Below are 16,688 nucleotides of genomic sequence, written 5' to 3'. Positions count from 1 at the left end.
GGCCGCATTTCCTTCCAGTTCTCTGCTGCCAATGACTGGAACGAATTGCAAAAATCACTGAAGTTGGAGACTTATGTATCCCTCACTAACTTCAAGCATGAGCTGTCAGAGCAGCTTACCAATCGCTGCAGCTGTACACAGCCCATCTGTAAATAGCCCATCCAACCAACTACCTACCTCATCCCCATATTTGGTTTTGTTTTTCTGCTCTTTTGCACACCAGTATTTCCACTTGCACATCCTCATCTGCACGTCTATCACTCCATTGTTAGTTGCTAAATTGTAATTACTTCGCCACTATGGCCTATTTATTACCTTTCCTCCTTACTTCATTTGCACACACTGTATACAGAATTTGTTATTGTGTTATTGACTGTACGTTTGTTTATCCCATGTGTAACTCTGTGTTGTTGTTTTTGTTTCTCTGCTTTGCCTTGTCTTGGTCAGGTCGCAGTTGTAAATGAGAACTTGTTCTCAATTGGCCTTCCTGGTTAAATAAAGGTGGATTTTTTATTTATTTTATAAATAGTGCACTACTCAAAAGTAGCACACTTTAGGGATTATGGTTCCTTGTAGGACATAGCTTTAGTCTTATGTAAGATTAGTCTTGTGTCCATTAGTGGTTACTGTCTTCACCTTAGAGTATTCATTCTAATGGCTGTAGAGGTTGGCAAGTCTTCTCAGCCTGAGAACTGTTTGACAATAACTAGTTTGAGCTGAGTTGTCTGAGCCAATTAGAACTCAATGTATAACAGTTTTTGACCAATGGTGGTGTACCAGTGACATCCCAGTAGACAAAGCTCTTTGTTGTTCAATTTGATGGTCAATTCCAGAATCCTATGAATTATAACGTTTGTAAACACAAGTGTTTATGGTACAGCTAAAGATTAGTTGGGGCAAGTGTAGAGCTCATCATCATTGTATTAGACTGCCGAGGTTTGCCTAGATTTGAATATCTCCCTGTCTTTGTCTGTCCGTTTCTCTCTCTCTCTCTGTCTGTATATCTCAGTCTCTCTTTGGCTCCCTCCCTCGCTCAGGGTTATCAGAGAAAGTTTGTTTCGTAGAGCTGCCTACTGTCTCACTCCAGATTACACTGACAATAATGCCCTTTTCGTCTCCCCAGGTTTTGGCAGGCTGTTATACCAGTCCATAACAGTTGGACACGCTTGACAGAAACAATGAAGGAATCATCTTTTCTCTCTCATTTTTCACTTTTGTGTTCTATCATGATGGGAATGAAATGTGTGTCTTCATTCCGATGTTTTATCTGTTTTGCCCAATGTAGACGAATGACTTTTAGGTTTGTTCAGAAAGAATAGTAGCGGATAACCGAGCAGTAATCCGACGCTGGAATTGGTCATTATTGTTCCTACCGTTTTGGAATGGTTGCTGTAATAAGTGCAGCTTTAATGAAACACATTATTGGGAGTGATGTTAATGTCCTCTGCCATCATTGAGCCAAAATGAGAATCTCTGAACAAGGGGGAAAACACGAAGGCAGATATCCCCTTGATTTATTTTTAATGAGCCTTTGTTCTGCTCTGCTATTTCAAGTCAGATCCACAGTCAACACACATTTAAAATCATGTTCAGCGTTTGTATTGTTTATTCGGGTGGCGCTAGACTTTCAGCAACGGACAGGGTGAAATTAGAAACTATGTCGTAATTATATTTGGGAAGTCATAGGAGGACATTAAATTATGTCATGTGTACAGTGTCCAACGTTCAGCATCATTCTCACGTTTTCAAGTTTCAAGTTTTAATGTCACATGCACAAGTACAGTGAAATGCCTTTCTTGCAAGCTCGAAACCCAACAATGCAGTAATCAATAACAATGTAATACTAAAAATAACATAAGGTAGAACAAAAAACAGCCCCTTTCTGTTTTGGCTAGATGATTGGAGACTGCAAGCTGCCAATTATTTCCAGTTTTATCAATGATTTTGTCATCACCTGTCTTTGTGATTGTCTCCACAACCCTCCAGGTGTCGCCCATCTTCCCCATTATCCCCTGTGTATTTATACCTGTGTTCTCTGCTTGTCTGTTGCCAGTCTTGTTTGTCAAGTTAACCAGCATTTCTTTTCTCTCTTTTTCTCGCCCTCCTGGTTTTGACCCTTGCCTGTCCTGACTCCCGCCTCCTTGACCACTCTGCCTGCCCCTGAGCCTGCCTGCCTGCCGACCTGTACCTTTGCCCCACCTCTGGATTATTGACCTCTGCCTACCCTGACCCTGAGCCTGCCTGCCGTCCGGTACCGTTGCCCCACCTCTGGTTTACTGACCCCTGCCTGCCTTGACCTGTCTACTGCCTGCCCCTTCTGGATTATTGAACCATTGTTAATTTGACGTGTCTGCATCTGGGTCTTACATCCATACCTGATAGATTTAGTAATCAAGCCAGGACTGCTGGTGTTGCTCTGGTACCTATCAGCAAAATCAATACATCATAGGCCAATACACATGTGGAGCAATCCACTACAAAGAATAGAAGTCACAAAGCAAGAAAAAAAGGCCATATTGGAAAAAAAAGATTGTATTGGCTGAACGGAACCCTGCGGACAAAGGAAGGACTGATATATAGTGAAGCATAGACGGACTGGACATAGGGTCCCAGTCAGCCCCTGTAGTGAAGTACTGTTCACCATTATGGGAGTCATCAGCAGCACCCCTACTTACACTTCCAATGCCCTTTCTGCTGGATGAACAGAATCAGTTTAGGCTAGTAGGCAGGTAGCCTAGCGGTTTGAATCCCAGAGTCGACTAGGTGAAAAATCTGCCTATGTGCCCTTGATCAAGGCACTAAATTGCATTTGCTGTAAGTCGCTCTGGATAAAAGTGTCTGCTAAATGGAAAAAATGTAAAAATGTACAGACATTTTCAGGTGGTGACTCTTAGTTTGTAGTTGTCATTTCCCTATTTTGTAAATAAAGTAGATGCACTATCTTTACCATAATTGGACAACAAAATGCAATCATCATCATTAATTCACGCATATGATTTAACAGTGTTTTATTTAATCAGTGCCTGGAAGCAGAGCGTTGCCAGTTTCAAATCATTTGGATGGGCATTTGATTTATATAGGATGGCCAGTTTTTTTTTCATGGGATCTCCTGACCATAGGTTGAGTTTCAAATGTATTTGGCTATTTCAACAAATTATCTAAAATCCTAGTTATGATTATTTTATATGCAAGCATTTTCTGAAACAGTTTCATTTCAATAATGTTTTAATTTCTCAAAATGATTGTCATGTGGTTTATCATAAACATTTTAATTAAAATCATTAAAAATATAAAAATATAAAAGTTAAAATAGCAACTAATGCAAGATCACCAGCCTTGCCATATGGACACATTGATACACCGAGATCCATTGGCTTCTAAAAAATTAGCGTATGGAACTCAGAGATAGTCTATATTTGGCCAATTGCAGCAGTAGGCCTATGCTTTTTCCAGAGCAACTATGTAAAATACATAAAGCCAACAAATAAAAAAACATAGAAAATATTTTGATGAAAATTTAGGTTTTTTCAAATAGCATTAATCTCTACTCTCCTGTCTGCCTCCTTTCTATCTGTCTTAGTTTGAGCTACAGTGGTTCCTCCTTTAAAGTTGCATCATACTGCAGCTGCGGGACTGCTGCAGCATTCTGTGCAGCACGTTATTTATTTGTCAGCCAGTTTTTCTGTTAATGCGAGTTAGTGCTAGTTTGACCAACAGAGGGCATCTTTAGAAGCATTTGATAGTCTTCCATATTGGCATTACCATAGAATTTAAAACCTTTTTTTGTAATAACAAATAGTATATGGGATTGATTTTAAGACATTTGGCTTAATTAATGTAATATTATGCTTTTTTCAATTCCAAGAAAAATGAAGCCCTCAGTGTTTCCGTTTGGATGGAATGGAAAATATGGAGCCAGCACAACATTGATGGCAGGAGTGCCAGCATGATTGGGATTTAAATTAATAGAGCTGGGGCAGTTTTTACCTAAATGGCATTAGGAGTCTCTGCAGCGTGTAGATGGTGGAGGTATCATTGCCAGAATGATCCACTTTCAGTTGAGCGTGAAAATTTGCTCTTTGCCTTCTCCACTTCTCTAAATTGATAAGGAAGTTGATGCTGTTGCTTTGCAACCTCTTGTTTTAACTTTTTATTCATTACAAATTCGAGTTAGACATTTTAATGATGTACTTTGGGTGTGTTCTTCATCAACTTCAATCTGAAGTGCCTGTGCTCATAAAGGTTCAGAGCGTTGTCAGATTGTCCATTTTTTTTCGAGATATAACATTGTCATCTTTGGCGGTATAGATGGATTTTCAAGGAAGGTAAGTATATTATTTTGTATGCATATTGCATATTTCCCATCACCTAATGAACAAACCACAATACCAGTCTGGTGTTAAGCGTTCTGTGTTGTATTGACGTCTCCTGATAATGACATCTGCTGCTTTGGATTGAACAGTCGTATCTCAGATATTGTTTTCATATCTACAAAAAAATAAGCCATTTTCTTTACTTTCGGAGTGGGAGCTGATCAAGGGGTCGAAACTGTAGATATTGCCAGATGTATGTTCACTGTCCGAGGAACAGGTCATGGAAGCTTTATTGCTGGCAAAAGTGTCCATAACCAGAGGTAATTAAACTGTTCTGTGTTCTTTTTCTCTCTTCCTCTCTGCCTGTCTTGTTGTACATGGAACCTGTCTCGCATGCATTCAGTAAAAAAACATACCCAAATCTAACTGCCTGCAACTCCAGGCCCTGAAGCAAGGATATGCATATTCTTGGTACCATTTGAAAGGAAACACTTTGAAGTTTGTGGAAATGTGAAAGGAATGTCAGAGAATACATTACATTTTTACATTACATTTAAGTCATTTAGCAGACGCTCTTATCCAGAGCGACTTACAAATTGGTGCATTCACCTTATGACATCCAGTGGAACAGCCACTTTACAATAGTGCATCTAAATCTTTTAAGGAGGGGGTGAGAAGGATTACTTTATCCTATCTAGGTATTCCTTAAAGATGGGGTTTCAGGTGTCTCCGGAAAATGTTTAACTCCGCTGTGTCGTGGGGAGTTTGTTCCACCATTGGGGGCCAGAGCAGCGAACAGTTTTGATGGGCTGAGCGGGAACTAAATACTTCCTCAGTGGTAGGCTAATTAGGCCAGAGGTTATGAACGCAGTGCCCTTTTTGGGTTAGGGCCAATGGAGGTTTTTTTCCCCTCACAGATATAGCACCATTGTCAAACCAACTGGAAGCCAGTGGAGAGAGCGGAGGGAAGAACTTGGGAAGGTTGAACACCAGACGGGCTATGTTCTGGATGAGTTGTAGGGGTTTTCACCAGGGAGCCCAGCCTAATGAACAAACCACAATACCAGTCTGGTGAGCGTTTGCAGTAATCCAGACGGGAGATGACAAGTGCCTGCTTTGGATTGAACAGTCCGTAGCTCAGATATTGCGGATGTTTAGAGCATATCTACAAAAAATAAGCCATTTTTTTACTTTCAGATCACGGAGTTCTGATCTGGGAGGAGGACACAAATGTCAGACCGTGATTGCCAGATGGTATGTTCACTGTCCCCGGGAGGAAACAGGTCTTGGTTCAGCTTTATTGCTGGCACAAAGTCTGCCAGACATGCAGAGATGCGATTCGCCACCTGGTTCAGAAGGGGGAAAGGAGAAGATTAATTGTGTTCGTCTGCATAGCAATGATAGGAGAGACCATGTGAGGTTATGACAGAGCCAAGTGACTTGGTGTATAGCGAGAATAGGAGAGGGCCTAGAACAGAGCCTGGGGACACCAGTGGTGAAGCTGTTGGTGAGGAGACTTTTTCTCTCGCCACGCCACCTGGTAGGAACCTGTCAGGTAGGACGCAATCTAAGTGTGCCTGCAACTCCAGGGTGAAGAGGAGGATATGCATATTCTTGGTACCATTTGAGCAAGGAAACACTTTGAAGTTTGGAAATGTGATAAAGGAATCAGTTGAATGACTAGTCTTGAAACATGACTGATTTACATTAGGTCATTTAGAGATCATTTAGCACGCTCTTTTGGAGAGAAAAGAAAGAAGGGATACTGGTCTGTAGTTGTTGACATCGGAGGGACGTTAGGTTTTTTCAGAAGGGGTGCATCGCTCCAGTGGAGGGACAGCCACTTTCAGGGATGAGTTGATGAGCGAGGTGAGGTAAGGGAGAAGGTCTCCGGAAATGGTCTTCTAGGAATCAAGCGGGCAGGTTGTTGGGCGGCCGGCCGTCACAAGGGGATTTAATCTGGAGAGAGAGGGGAGAAAGAGGTCAGAGCACAGGGTAGGGCAGTTGAGCAGAACCTATCCTAGGTATTCCTTAAAGAGGATCGGATGGGTTTCAAAAGGTGTCATCTGCAGAGAGGGGAGGTGGTGATTGATTCAGGCTGGAGGCGAAGGTGGGGAGTTTGTTCCAGGGTTGGGCAGGCTTGGAATTTAGAGTGGTAGAAAGTGGCTTTAGCAGCAGAGACAGGAGGAAAATGTAGAGAGGATGGAGTGAAAGGATGCCAGGTCCGCAGGGAGGCGAGTTTTCCTCCATTTCCGCTCGGCTGCCCGGAGCCCTGTTCTGTGAGCTCGCAATGAGTCGTCGAGCCACGGAGCGGGAGGGAGGACCGAGCCGGCCTGGAGGATAGGGGACATAGAGAGTCAAAGGATGCAGAAAGGGAGGAGAGGAGGGTTGAGGAGGCAGAATCAGGAGATAGGTTGGAGAAGGTTTGAGCAGAGGGAAGAGATGATAGGATGGAAGAGGAGAGAGTAGCGGGGGAGAGAGAGCGAAGGTTGGGACGGCGCGATACCATCCGAGTAGGGGAAGTGTTTGATGATTTCCGTCAACTCTCCGAGGGGCCGATAAATGATAAGGAGTCGAAAGGGCTGGACTGGAGGGAGGCAGATAGGCTGAGATGAACTCTGCCTTGTTGGCCGCAGATCGGATCCAGTTGCCAGAGGCTGGAGGGAGGCATAGGCCAGAGACCTGGAACTCTACCGACCTGGAACTCCACGTCGTGCGCGCTGGGACCACCAGATTAGGGTGTCCGCGGCCACGCGGTGTGGAGCGTTTGTATGGTCTGTGCAGAGAGGAGAGAACAGGGATAGACAGACACATAGTTGACAGGCTACAGAAGAGGCTACGCTAATGCAAGGAGATTGGAATGACAAGTGGACTACACGTCTCGAATGTTCAGAAAGTTAAGCGTACGTAGCAAGAATCTTATTGACTAAAATGATTAAAATGATACAGTACTGCTGAAGTAGGCTAGCTGGCAGTGGCTGCGTTGTTGACTTTGTAGGCTAGCTGGCAGTGTCTGCGTTGTTGACACTACACTAATCAAATGTAAATGTAAGAATACAACACACAATAGATCAGGTAAAAGATAACAAAAAAACATTATTTTGTATTTTTTTGTACCATTGTCTTTGAAATGCAAGAGAAAGGCCATAATTATTATTCCAGCCCAGCTGCAATTTGGATGTTGGCCACTAGATGACAGCAGTGCATGTGCAAAGTTTTAGACTGATCCAATGAACCATTGCATTTCTGTTAAAAATGCTGTATCAAGACTGCCCAAGTGTGTCTAATTTGTTTATTAATAACATTTCATGTTCAAAAATGTGTACTCTCCTCAAACAATAGCATGGTATTTTTTCAATGTAATAGCTACTGTAATTGGACAGTGCAGTTAGATTAACAAGAATTGAAGCTTTCTGCCAATGTCAGATATGTCTATGTCCTGGGAAATGTTCTTGTTACTTTCAACCTCATGCTAATCGCATTAGCCCATGTTAGCTCAACCGTCCCATGGATGAGACATCGATCCTGAAGAAGATGTCAGCTGCTAATTTTGAGATTTACACCACATAAATAATCAGCCATTTTCACTAGACTATCAAGCCCCTGTTGCTGAAAAGACATGATTTTCAAAAAAAAAATTCAGTCTCTCTATGTGCAAAACTGATAGAGACATACCCCAAGCGAAAGGTGGCGCTACAAAGTATTAACTTAAGGGGGCTGAATAATTTTGCACGCCCAATTTTTCAGTTTTTGATTTGTTAAAAAAGTTTGAAATTTCCAATAAATGTCGTTCCACTTCATGATTGTGTCCCACTTGTTGTTGATTCTTCACAAAAAAATACAGTTTTATATCTTTATGTTTGAAGCCTGAAATGTGGCAAAAGGTCGCAAAGTTCAAGGGGGCCGAATACTTTCGCAAGGCACTGTAAATAAAAAAACAACAGTGAAAAATAACAGTAGCGAGGCTATATACAGTAGTGAGGCTATAACAGTAACGAGGCACCGGTTAGTTGGGCTAATTGAGGTAGTATGTACATGTAGGTATGGTTAAAGTGACTATGCATATATGATAAACAGAGAGTAGCAGTAGTATAAAAGAGGAGTTGGCGGGTGGTGGGTGGCTGGTGGCGGGACACAATGCAGATAGTCCGTGTAGCCAATGTGTGGGGGCACCAGTTTGTCGGGCGAATTGAGGTAGTATGTACATATGTACATGACTGTATAGTTAAAGTGACTATGCATATATGATAAACAGAGAGTAGCAGCAGCGTAAAAGAGGGGTTGGGGGGGGACACTGGGTAGCCATTTGATGACTTGTTCTTCTGTTGAGAAGCCTTTTGGGCCTAGACTTGGCGCTCCGGTACCTCTTGTCATGCAGTAGTAGAGAGAACACTCTATGACTGGGGTGGCTGGGATCTTTGAAAATTTTTAGGGCCTTCCTCTGACACCGCCTGATGTAGAGGTCCTGGATGGTAGGCAGTTTAGCCCCAGTGATGTACTGGGCCATACACACTACCCTCTGTACACTACCCTGTGGCCGTGCTGCTGCTCCAGTTTCAACTGTTCTGCCTTATTATTATTGGACCATGCTGGTCATTTATGAACATTTGAACATCTTGGCCATGTTCTGTTATAATCTCCACCCGGCACAGCCAGAAGAGAACTGGCCACCCCACATAGCCTGGTTCCTCTCTAGGTCTCTTCCTGGGTTTTGGCCTTTCTAGGGAGTTTTTCCTAGCCACCGTGCTTCTACACCTGCATTGCTTGCTGTTTGGGGTTTTAGGCTGGGTTTCTGTACAGCACTTTGAGATATCAGCTGATGTACGAAGGGCTATTTAATTGATTTGATTTGTAGTGCCTTGCGGTCAGAGGCCGAGCAGTTGCCGTACCAGGCAGTGATGCAACCAGTCGGGATTCTCTCGATGTTGCAGCTGTAGAATCTTTTGAGGATCTGAGGACCCATGCCAAATATTTCTAGTTTCCTGAGGGGGAATAGGCTTTGTTGTGCCCTCTTCACGGCTGTCTTGGTGTGTTTGGACCATTCTAGTTTGTTGGTGATGTGGACACCAAGGAACTTGAAGCTCTCAACCTGCTCCACTACAGCCCCGTCGATGAGAATGGGGGCGTGCTCGGTCCTCCTTTTCCTGTAGTCCACAATCATCTCCTTAGTATTGGTTACGTTGAGGGATAGGTTGTTATTCTGGTTGTTATTTAGTCCCAGGATCCTTAGCTTAGTGATGCGCTTTGAGGGTACTATGGGGTTGAACGCTGAGCTGTCGTCAATGAATAGCATTCTCACATAGGTGTTACTTTTGTCCAAGTAGGAAATGGCAGTGTGGAGTGCAATAGAGATTACATTATCTGTGGATCTATTGGGGCGGTATGCAACTTGGAGTGGGTCTAGGGTTTCTGGGATAATGGTGTTGATGTGAGCCATTACCAGACTTTCAAAGCACTTCATGGCTACGGACATGATTGCTACGGATCTGTAGTCATTTAGGCAGGTTGCCTTGATGTTCTTGGGCACAGGGACTATAGTGGTCTGCTTGAAACACGTTGGTATTACAGACTGAATCAGGGACATGTTGAAAATGTCGGTGAAGACACCTGCCAGCTGGTCAGCATATGCCCGGAGCACACGTCCTGGTAATCCATCTGGCCCCGCGGCCTTGTGAATGATAACCTGTTTTTAAGGTCTTACTCACGTCGGCTACGGAGAGCGTGATCAAACAGTCGTCCGTAACAGCTGATGTTCTCATGCATGCCTCAGTGTTACTTGCCTCGAAGCGAGCAGGAATCAGGAGGGTAGAATTGTGGTCAGATTTACCAAATGTAGGGCGAGGGAGAGCTTTGTACGGGTCTCTGTGTGTGGAATACAGGTGATGTAGATTTTTTTCCCCCTCTGGTTGCGCATTTAACGTGTTGATAGAGATTAGGTAAAACTGATTTAAGTTTCCCTGCATTCATTAAAGTCTCCGGCCACTAGGCACGCCGCCTCTGGGTGAGCGGTTTCCTGTTTGACTGAGTGTGGTCATAGTGCCAGCATCCATCTGTGGTGGTAAATAAACAGCCACGAAAAGTATAGATGAAAACTCTCTTGGCAAATAGTGTGGTCTACAGTTTATCATAAGGTACTCTACTTCAGGCGAGCAAAATCTAGAGACCTCCTTAGATTTTGTGCACCAGCTGTTGTTTACAAATATGCACAGCTCGCCACCCCCTCGTCTTACCAGAGTGTGCTGTTCTATCTAGCCAGTGCAGCGTATATCCTGCTAGCTGAATATCCATGTCATCATTCAGCCACGATTCTGTGAAACATAAGATGTTACAGTTTTTGATGTCCCGTTGGTAGGATATTCCTGATCGTACCTTGTCTCATTTATTGTCCAATGATAGTACGTTGGCGAGTAATATTGGCGGTAACGGCAGCTTTCTCACTCGCTGTCTGCGGATCCTTACGAGGCACCCCGCTCTGTGTCCTCTGTACCTGCGTCTCTTTCTCTTGCCAATAACGAGGATGTCGGCCTTGTTGGGTGTTCGCAGTATATCCTGTGCGTCGTGCTTGTTGAAGAAAAAATATGTGTCTAATCCGAGGTGAATGATCGCTGTCCAGATATGAAGAAGCTATTTTTTGCCGTAAGATACGGTGGCAGAAACATTATGTACAAATTAAGTTACAAATAACACAAAAAAAGCAAAAATAATAACACAATTGTTTAGGTGCCTGTAAAACTGCTGCCATTTTAAATGGTCAGGTCAACAGGAAGTATTATTAAAGATATGCTTTACATTGAAATACAGATAGAGATGTAGTAGACCCAGAGTTAATGATCCAAGGTCCGTTTTGCATTTCACCTCCTGATGATTATGATGACCGACCGTGTTAGAATTTTAAAAAACTAAGCTTAATCATGCTCTCTCTCTATCGATCTGTCTCTCATCTGTAGGTATGTTTTTGATGTGAGAGAGGAAGCCAGTCCCGTCATCGCCGCCTCAAGGGACTGGCCGCCTCTTAAGATAACCTTCGAGCTGACTGGGAGCCCAAGGCTGGTTAGGAGACACCGCTAGAGACACTATGTAATTGTGACGAACTGAGAGAATATTAGGGTAGCACTGCAATTCATTAATCATAGGCTGTATTCCCTGCTCCTCTGTTTTACCTCTTTTTTTCATACTCATGTCATAAAACTAGCTAGCTAATGTGAACTAACTCACTTTTGTACATCGCGCTGGTCCGTACAATGGAACTTATTTTAGCGCCCAAAAAATGCAATACTTCCAGATCAACTGTAATATCAATATCATTGTAAAGCACAATTTCTCCCCTTTACAACAAAATCAATGACGAGATCTTCATGATGCGCATCTCTGCATAATTCAAGAAGGCAATGAGCTCCGTCGCGTCTTTTAAAAAATGGCCAGTGGGGAAGCGAAACCTATTGTGTGATAGTGAGAAGGAGAGATGTTGTGTGGGGAAATATCTGTCCAACTTATCGCCTCCAAAATGTACATAAAACACTATAAAGAGTTTATATAATGTGTTATTACATATCTATTTGAAGGTTTGTGTCAATTTTGAATCGGGTTTTTAGGGCGGTGCTAAAGTGATCTTCAGAAGTAAACAGAGGCTTTTGAGAGTCATGATAGCTTGCAGTGACGACACAAAAAAATTACTAGGTATCCCCCCTTACCTTGTCCCTTTCTTGTTTTTAAACGGTGAGAGAAGTGCTACACCTGGTGGAGAGAGGCTGTAAGACAGAATTAGTTGCTTTATGCGTCCTGTACGCCATGACACTTCACGATGTAACATACAGTGTCGGAGGGGTCAGTTTTTCAACTTTTCTCCGATACTATAGAGCCATTACCATGTCAATCAAAGCTTGAATAGAAATGTAGTTCACACCCCAGATTTTGATGTCAACACAGTCACTACAGTCCCATTAGTTTTCTTTGCAGCCTCGTTTGAATGTCGCAGTTGCGCACATTTGCATGGAATGAGATTAGCGTACGTTAGCTGGCTAATGTTAGCTAGTCAGCTAACTTGCTAAATAGCGATTTTCGTAAATTACCTTTATGACAAAAAAATATGGACAATCGTTTGTCTCTACATTAACTAACATATTCCTCTCAATTGCACATTTTTTGCTTGACTCGTTATGACATTATAATTACTTACATTTGCTTCCACCGTAATGTTTTGCCAGCCTTCTTTGCTGAAGAAAGTCACCAGCGACGGATGGCTCACGTCAAATTCATCATTGGAACCACACAATATGATTGGTCATATAAAAACCTTGAGACCCAAATGCATAATGGTTGCTCTACCTCCCCCTTGCGGTGGTCTGGAGCAATGAAGCTGTGAAGATGGGTACCTCTAAGTCCTGCGGTGTAAGCTTGCAACTTCTAAAGGAGGAACCACTGTATGTAGTGAAGTGCAGCATTGTATCAACTCAGCAGGTTTGCATGCTCAGGCGCATGCGCTACCTTCGACATTATCAGGACAGAGAAACCACACACATGCTTATTGCTCACATGGAGCACTCCCAACAAAAGACAATGAAGAAATTGACCAAACTCCTAAATTATAGTTATGAAATAAACCAAAACTTGTTTCTCACATGTGTAGCAGGTTGTGAACTCTGCAAACAACGTTTCCACTCTGCGAATGAGAACGGTAAATTACCTTAGTACATGCATTAAATAACATGAGCTGGTGCACACCCAGAGACAATTATTTAATGTAGGGGTGCTGACTAACGGCGAATAAACTATAAGCCATAACAATAATAAAGAGAGTCGCACACTCTATGTATAACCTCCCAGTAATTTATTGGGTAAATCACCAACGTTTCGGGCAGAAAATATATAATTTTGGCAAAACATACATTTACTTTATGGGAAGCCAGCATCCGAACAGAGCACTGTGCACCCGCCAACATACGGCAGGTCAAAATTTGCATGTGAGAGTAGAGAGCTTGAATTCGCATGCTGCGTAGCATATGCCAATTTAATTGTCATGGGAATCCATAATGAACAATTGTATTCTCACCTACGGGAGCCACCGTACCTGCCTCCTGTTATGTAAACTCGTGAACATGAGGAGAGTTGTAGCTAGTAAATCCCTAGCAGTTTATAAGGAATTTAGCTAGTCTCGTTAATTCTACATAACAGTATCCTCTCTTGAACAGAGTTCCACGAGTTTCCCAGCTGTAGCCTGCTTAGGCTATATGTCTGTGCTCAAAATCAACAAAGGTAGGCATAAAGTTATTATTTTCAAATATGTTGGCACTGGCAGCTAAACTTATCAACGTTAAATAAACACTTGAACTACGAATGTCAACATTCCAGACCGAAGAATGCACAAACAGTCTATTTTCTGACAATTTATCCGCTCATTTTACCAGCATTGGTTTGCATCGACGTGACAAAATAGACTTTGATGCTACAATAGTGTTTTCTCTAATTAATTACCTTGCATTCTAATTCCAGCCTGTACACGCTCGTTCAAGCGTTTGAGCTTAATTCACATGTGTCTGAAATCAGAGATCTGTTTATAATTAAAAAAAACTTTAATCTTTATTTAACTAGGCAAGTCAGTTAAGAACAAATTCTTAAATACAATGATGGCCTACCGGGGAACACTGGGTTAACTACCTTGTCAGCTCTGGGATTCGAACCAGCAACCTTTCGGTTAGTGGCCCAATGTTCTAACCATATGGACACATTGATACACCGTGATCCAATCATATGCATAATAACGAGACGCTCATGTCTCCGCCCTAACAATGTGAGTTGTTGTCCCAAAGGTGGGAATGCGAGTGAAAATAGTTGTGTTTGAATACCCATACTATGACCAATACGCATACATACTCAATTTGCAGCACAAATAACACAGTTAGTGGGATAGTATGAGTATTCGAACACAGCTAAGCTTAGGCCTGCATATTATGCCAATAGAAACGTATTGGACTTATTCAGGAAAGATTTTTGCGAGAGTGAGACTTCTCGCTTCGCCCCTTCCTCTCTGTTGAAACTAGGGAGCGAAACAGCACCTAACTATATTTTGTACGTGTATCTGATTCGGTCTGGCCTGAAAAAAAGTATGACATGCCATACTCCTTTTGTCAAGACATAATCAGATGACGCCGGCCCTGCAGGGAAGTCACATTGACATCTCTTTTTAAAGTGAGCCTAAACATACATGTGAATATAACCTTGTATGTGTCACTTTCATAATGTTATAATATGCTGTGCAAATCTCTACTTTTGTGAGAGCTTCGTTTGAGATAACTCCACTGCAGTCACAGTCACTCCAACTCCAGTGCTCTTTCCTCGCGCTGCTGCGGCTGTAGTACTGTACCTGCGAATGTGATAAGGAGTGGCCAATCATCATGCAGCTTGTCTGGTAGGAATATGAGTTGGTGTGAAACCGCTCGCGCTGGCACTGCAAGGGCATGTGTGCACTCGCAACTGTAGAGGTCCCCGGTTTTCAGCCGGCTGTGCGCATAGCTATTGCACCCGCTTTGTATCCTGTCGAATGAAGAGAGAGAGTGAGGGAGCATAATTATGGATCCTGCAAGAACGCAGTCCTGTATTCTCGGTTAGGTGTAGTGGACCTCTAATTCATTTACCGGGTGTTCTGTGAGAAATAATGAAAAGGTGCTGCTATATTTGTGAATGAGCACAAGGACATTGGGAGAACGTGTGTGACAACCTGTGTAGCCTACCTATATAGATAGATTGCCCCACTAACTTCAATTGCTCTATTCCGATTTTTAAATTTTTTAACATTTTTAGATTTGAGGGCACAGGTATATGATTTAAACTCATTTAGGGAAGCAAGAAGACGTCGTTTTCTGCTCGTTTGTGTGGAATTTTTTGTTCCAGCTGAGAGTCTGTGGAATTTTCGTTCCAGATGAGAGTCGTGATGTCTGGCTTATTTCACACATTGTTTCTGGGTAAGTTCAGTACATGAGCCACGCGCTTTTACGTTCATTAAATACGACTTGTTAGTGTACATGTGAAGTAGCATAGTAGCCTATGCTATACTGGGCATTATAGCATTTTAGATGATATTGTAATCGAAATCATTTTCTACCAAGCCCTCGCAGTTTTAAGATGTGTTCAAATCTCTCCATTGCAAGAACCTTGCCCTTCATCCCAAGCATATCTTAAAACTTAGCTATTGTGTTTTCTGAAGCTCAGTCAACAGCATGATAAATAATGTAGCCAAGACTGTCATTACGAAATCGATTACACATTTGCATATTTCCAATGTAGGTTCATTGGTTTGAGTGTCCAACAGATATTTTGAACACAATTTAAAATGTTTTCAAATGTATAGTCTATTGTGTTTTTAGGCATTTTCAAAGCTCCTGTTTCCAAATGGTATTCATGTTGATGATGAAACACAACTTCGGAGTAATATCACAACTTATTTCCATTCGACAGTCTATTGCGGGATCCAATAGCCTTTGCGTGATTATACTGAACAAAAATATAAATGCAACATGCAACAATTCCAACGATTTTACACAGTTACAGTTCATATAAGGAAATCAGTCAATTGAAATAAATAAATTGGGCCCAAATCTATGGATTTTACATGACTGGGCAGGGGCGCAGCCATGGGTGGGCCTGGTAGGGTATAGGCCCACCCACTTGTGAGCCAATCCCACCCATTGAGGACCCAGGCACAGCCATTCAGAATGAGTTTTTCCCCACTAAAGGGCTTTATTACAGACAGAAATACTCCTCAGTTTCATAATATAAGCTTGTTGTGCATATGGAACATTTCTGGGATCTTTTATTTCAGCTGGGACAAACACTTTAGATGTTGCATTTATATTTATGTTCAGTAAATATTCCAGATATTAGGCTATATAAACATATTAGGTTGCATACTTCCTCATTTTTATATTGCTATAACAAGTTATAACTTCTATATTAATTGTTTCAGTTGATGAGTGGGTAATTACCTAAAATGCTAAAGTTGTCCATGATGTGATTCAAACACACAAACTTTGGGTTGCTCGCTATGATTTATACAGTGCATTCGGAAGGTGTTCAGACCCCTTAACTTTATCCACATTTTTTTGCATTACAGCCTTATTCTAAAATGTATTAAAATAGCTTTTGTCCAGCATCAATTTAGACAAATTACCCCATAATGACAAAGCAAAAACAATTTTTAGAAATCTTTTGACATTTATATTTAAAAAAAAAACTGAAGTATCACATTTACATAAGTATTCAGATGCTTTACACAGTATTTTGTTGAAACACCTTTGGCTGCGATTACAGCCTCAAGTCTTCTTGGGTATGATGCTACAAGCTTGGCACACCTGTATTTGGGGAGTTTCTCCCATTCTTCTG

The 16,688-nt window shown here is 42.1% G+C and overlaps 1 protein-coding gene across 2 annotated transcripts in view; it reads left to right on the top strand.

Annotated features, from left to right (window-relative positions):
• Window positions 1-13,257: 13,257 nt before the first annotated feature.
• Window positions 13,258-16,688, top strand: part of LOC118390917 (CXADR-like membrane protein) — a 135,925-nt gene continuing 132,494 nt past the window's right edge. The window contains exon 1 of one of the 2 annotated variants that reach the window (XM_035781735.2): window positions 13,258-13,565. In XM_035781735.2, the coding sequence (XP_035637628.1) occupies window positions 13,541-13,565 (25 nt within the window). In that variant the 5' untranslated portion in view covers window positions 13,258-13,540. Of the gene's footprint in view, window positions 13,566-14,559; window positions 15,272-16,688 lie in introns of those variants that run through there. The other variant, XM_035781732.2, reaches the window with a different exon arrangement.

The sequence above is a fragment of the Oncorhynchus keta genome, chromosome 12 (assembly GCF_023373465.1).
Source record: "Oncorhynchus keta strain PuntledgeMale-10-30-2019 chromosome 12, Oket_V2, whole genome shotgun sequence".
In the NCBI taxonomy this organism is placed as follows: domain Eukaryota; kingdom Metazoa; phylum Chordata; class Actinopteri; order Salmoniformes; family Salmonidae; genus Oncorhynchus; species Oncorhynchus keta.
The sequence above is the reverse complement of the archived record's forward strand: the minus strand, read 5'-3'. Positions and strand labels throughout refer to the sequence as shown.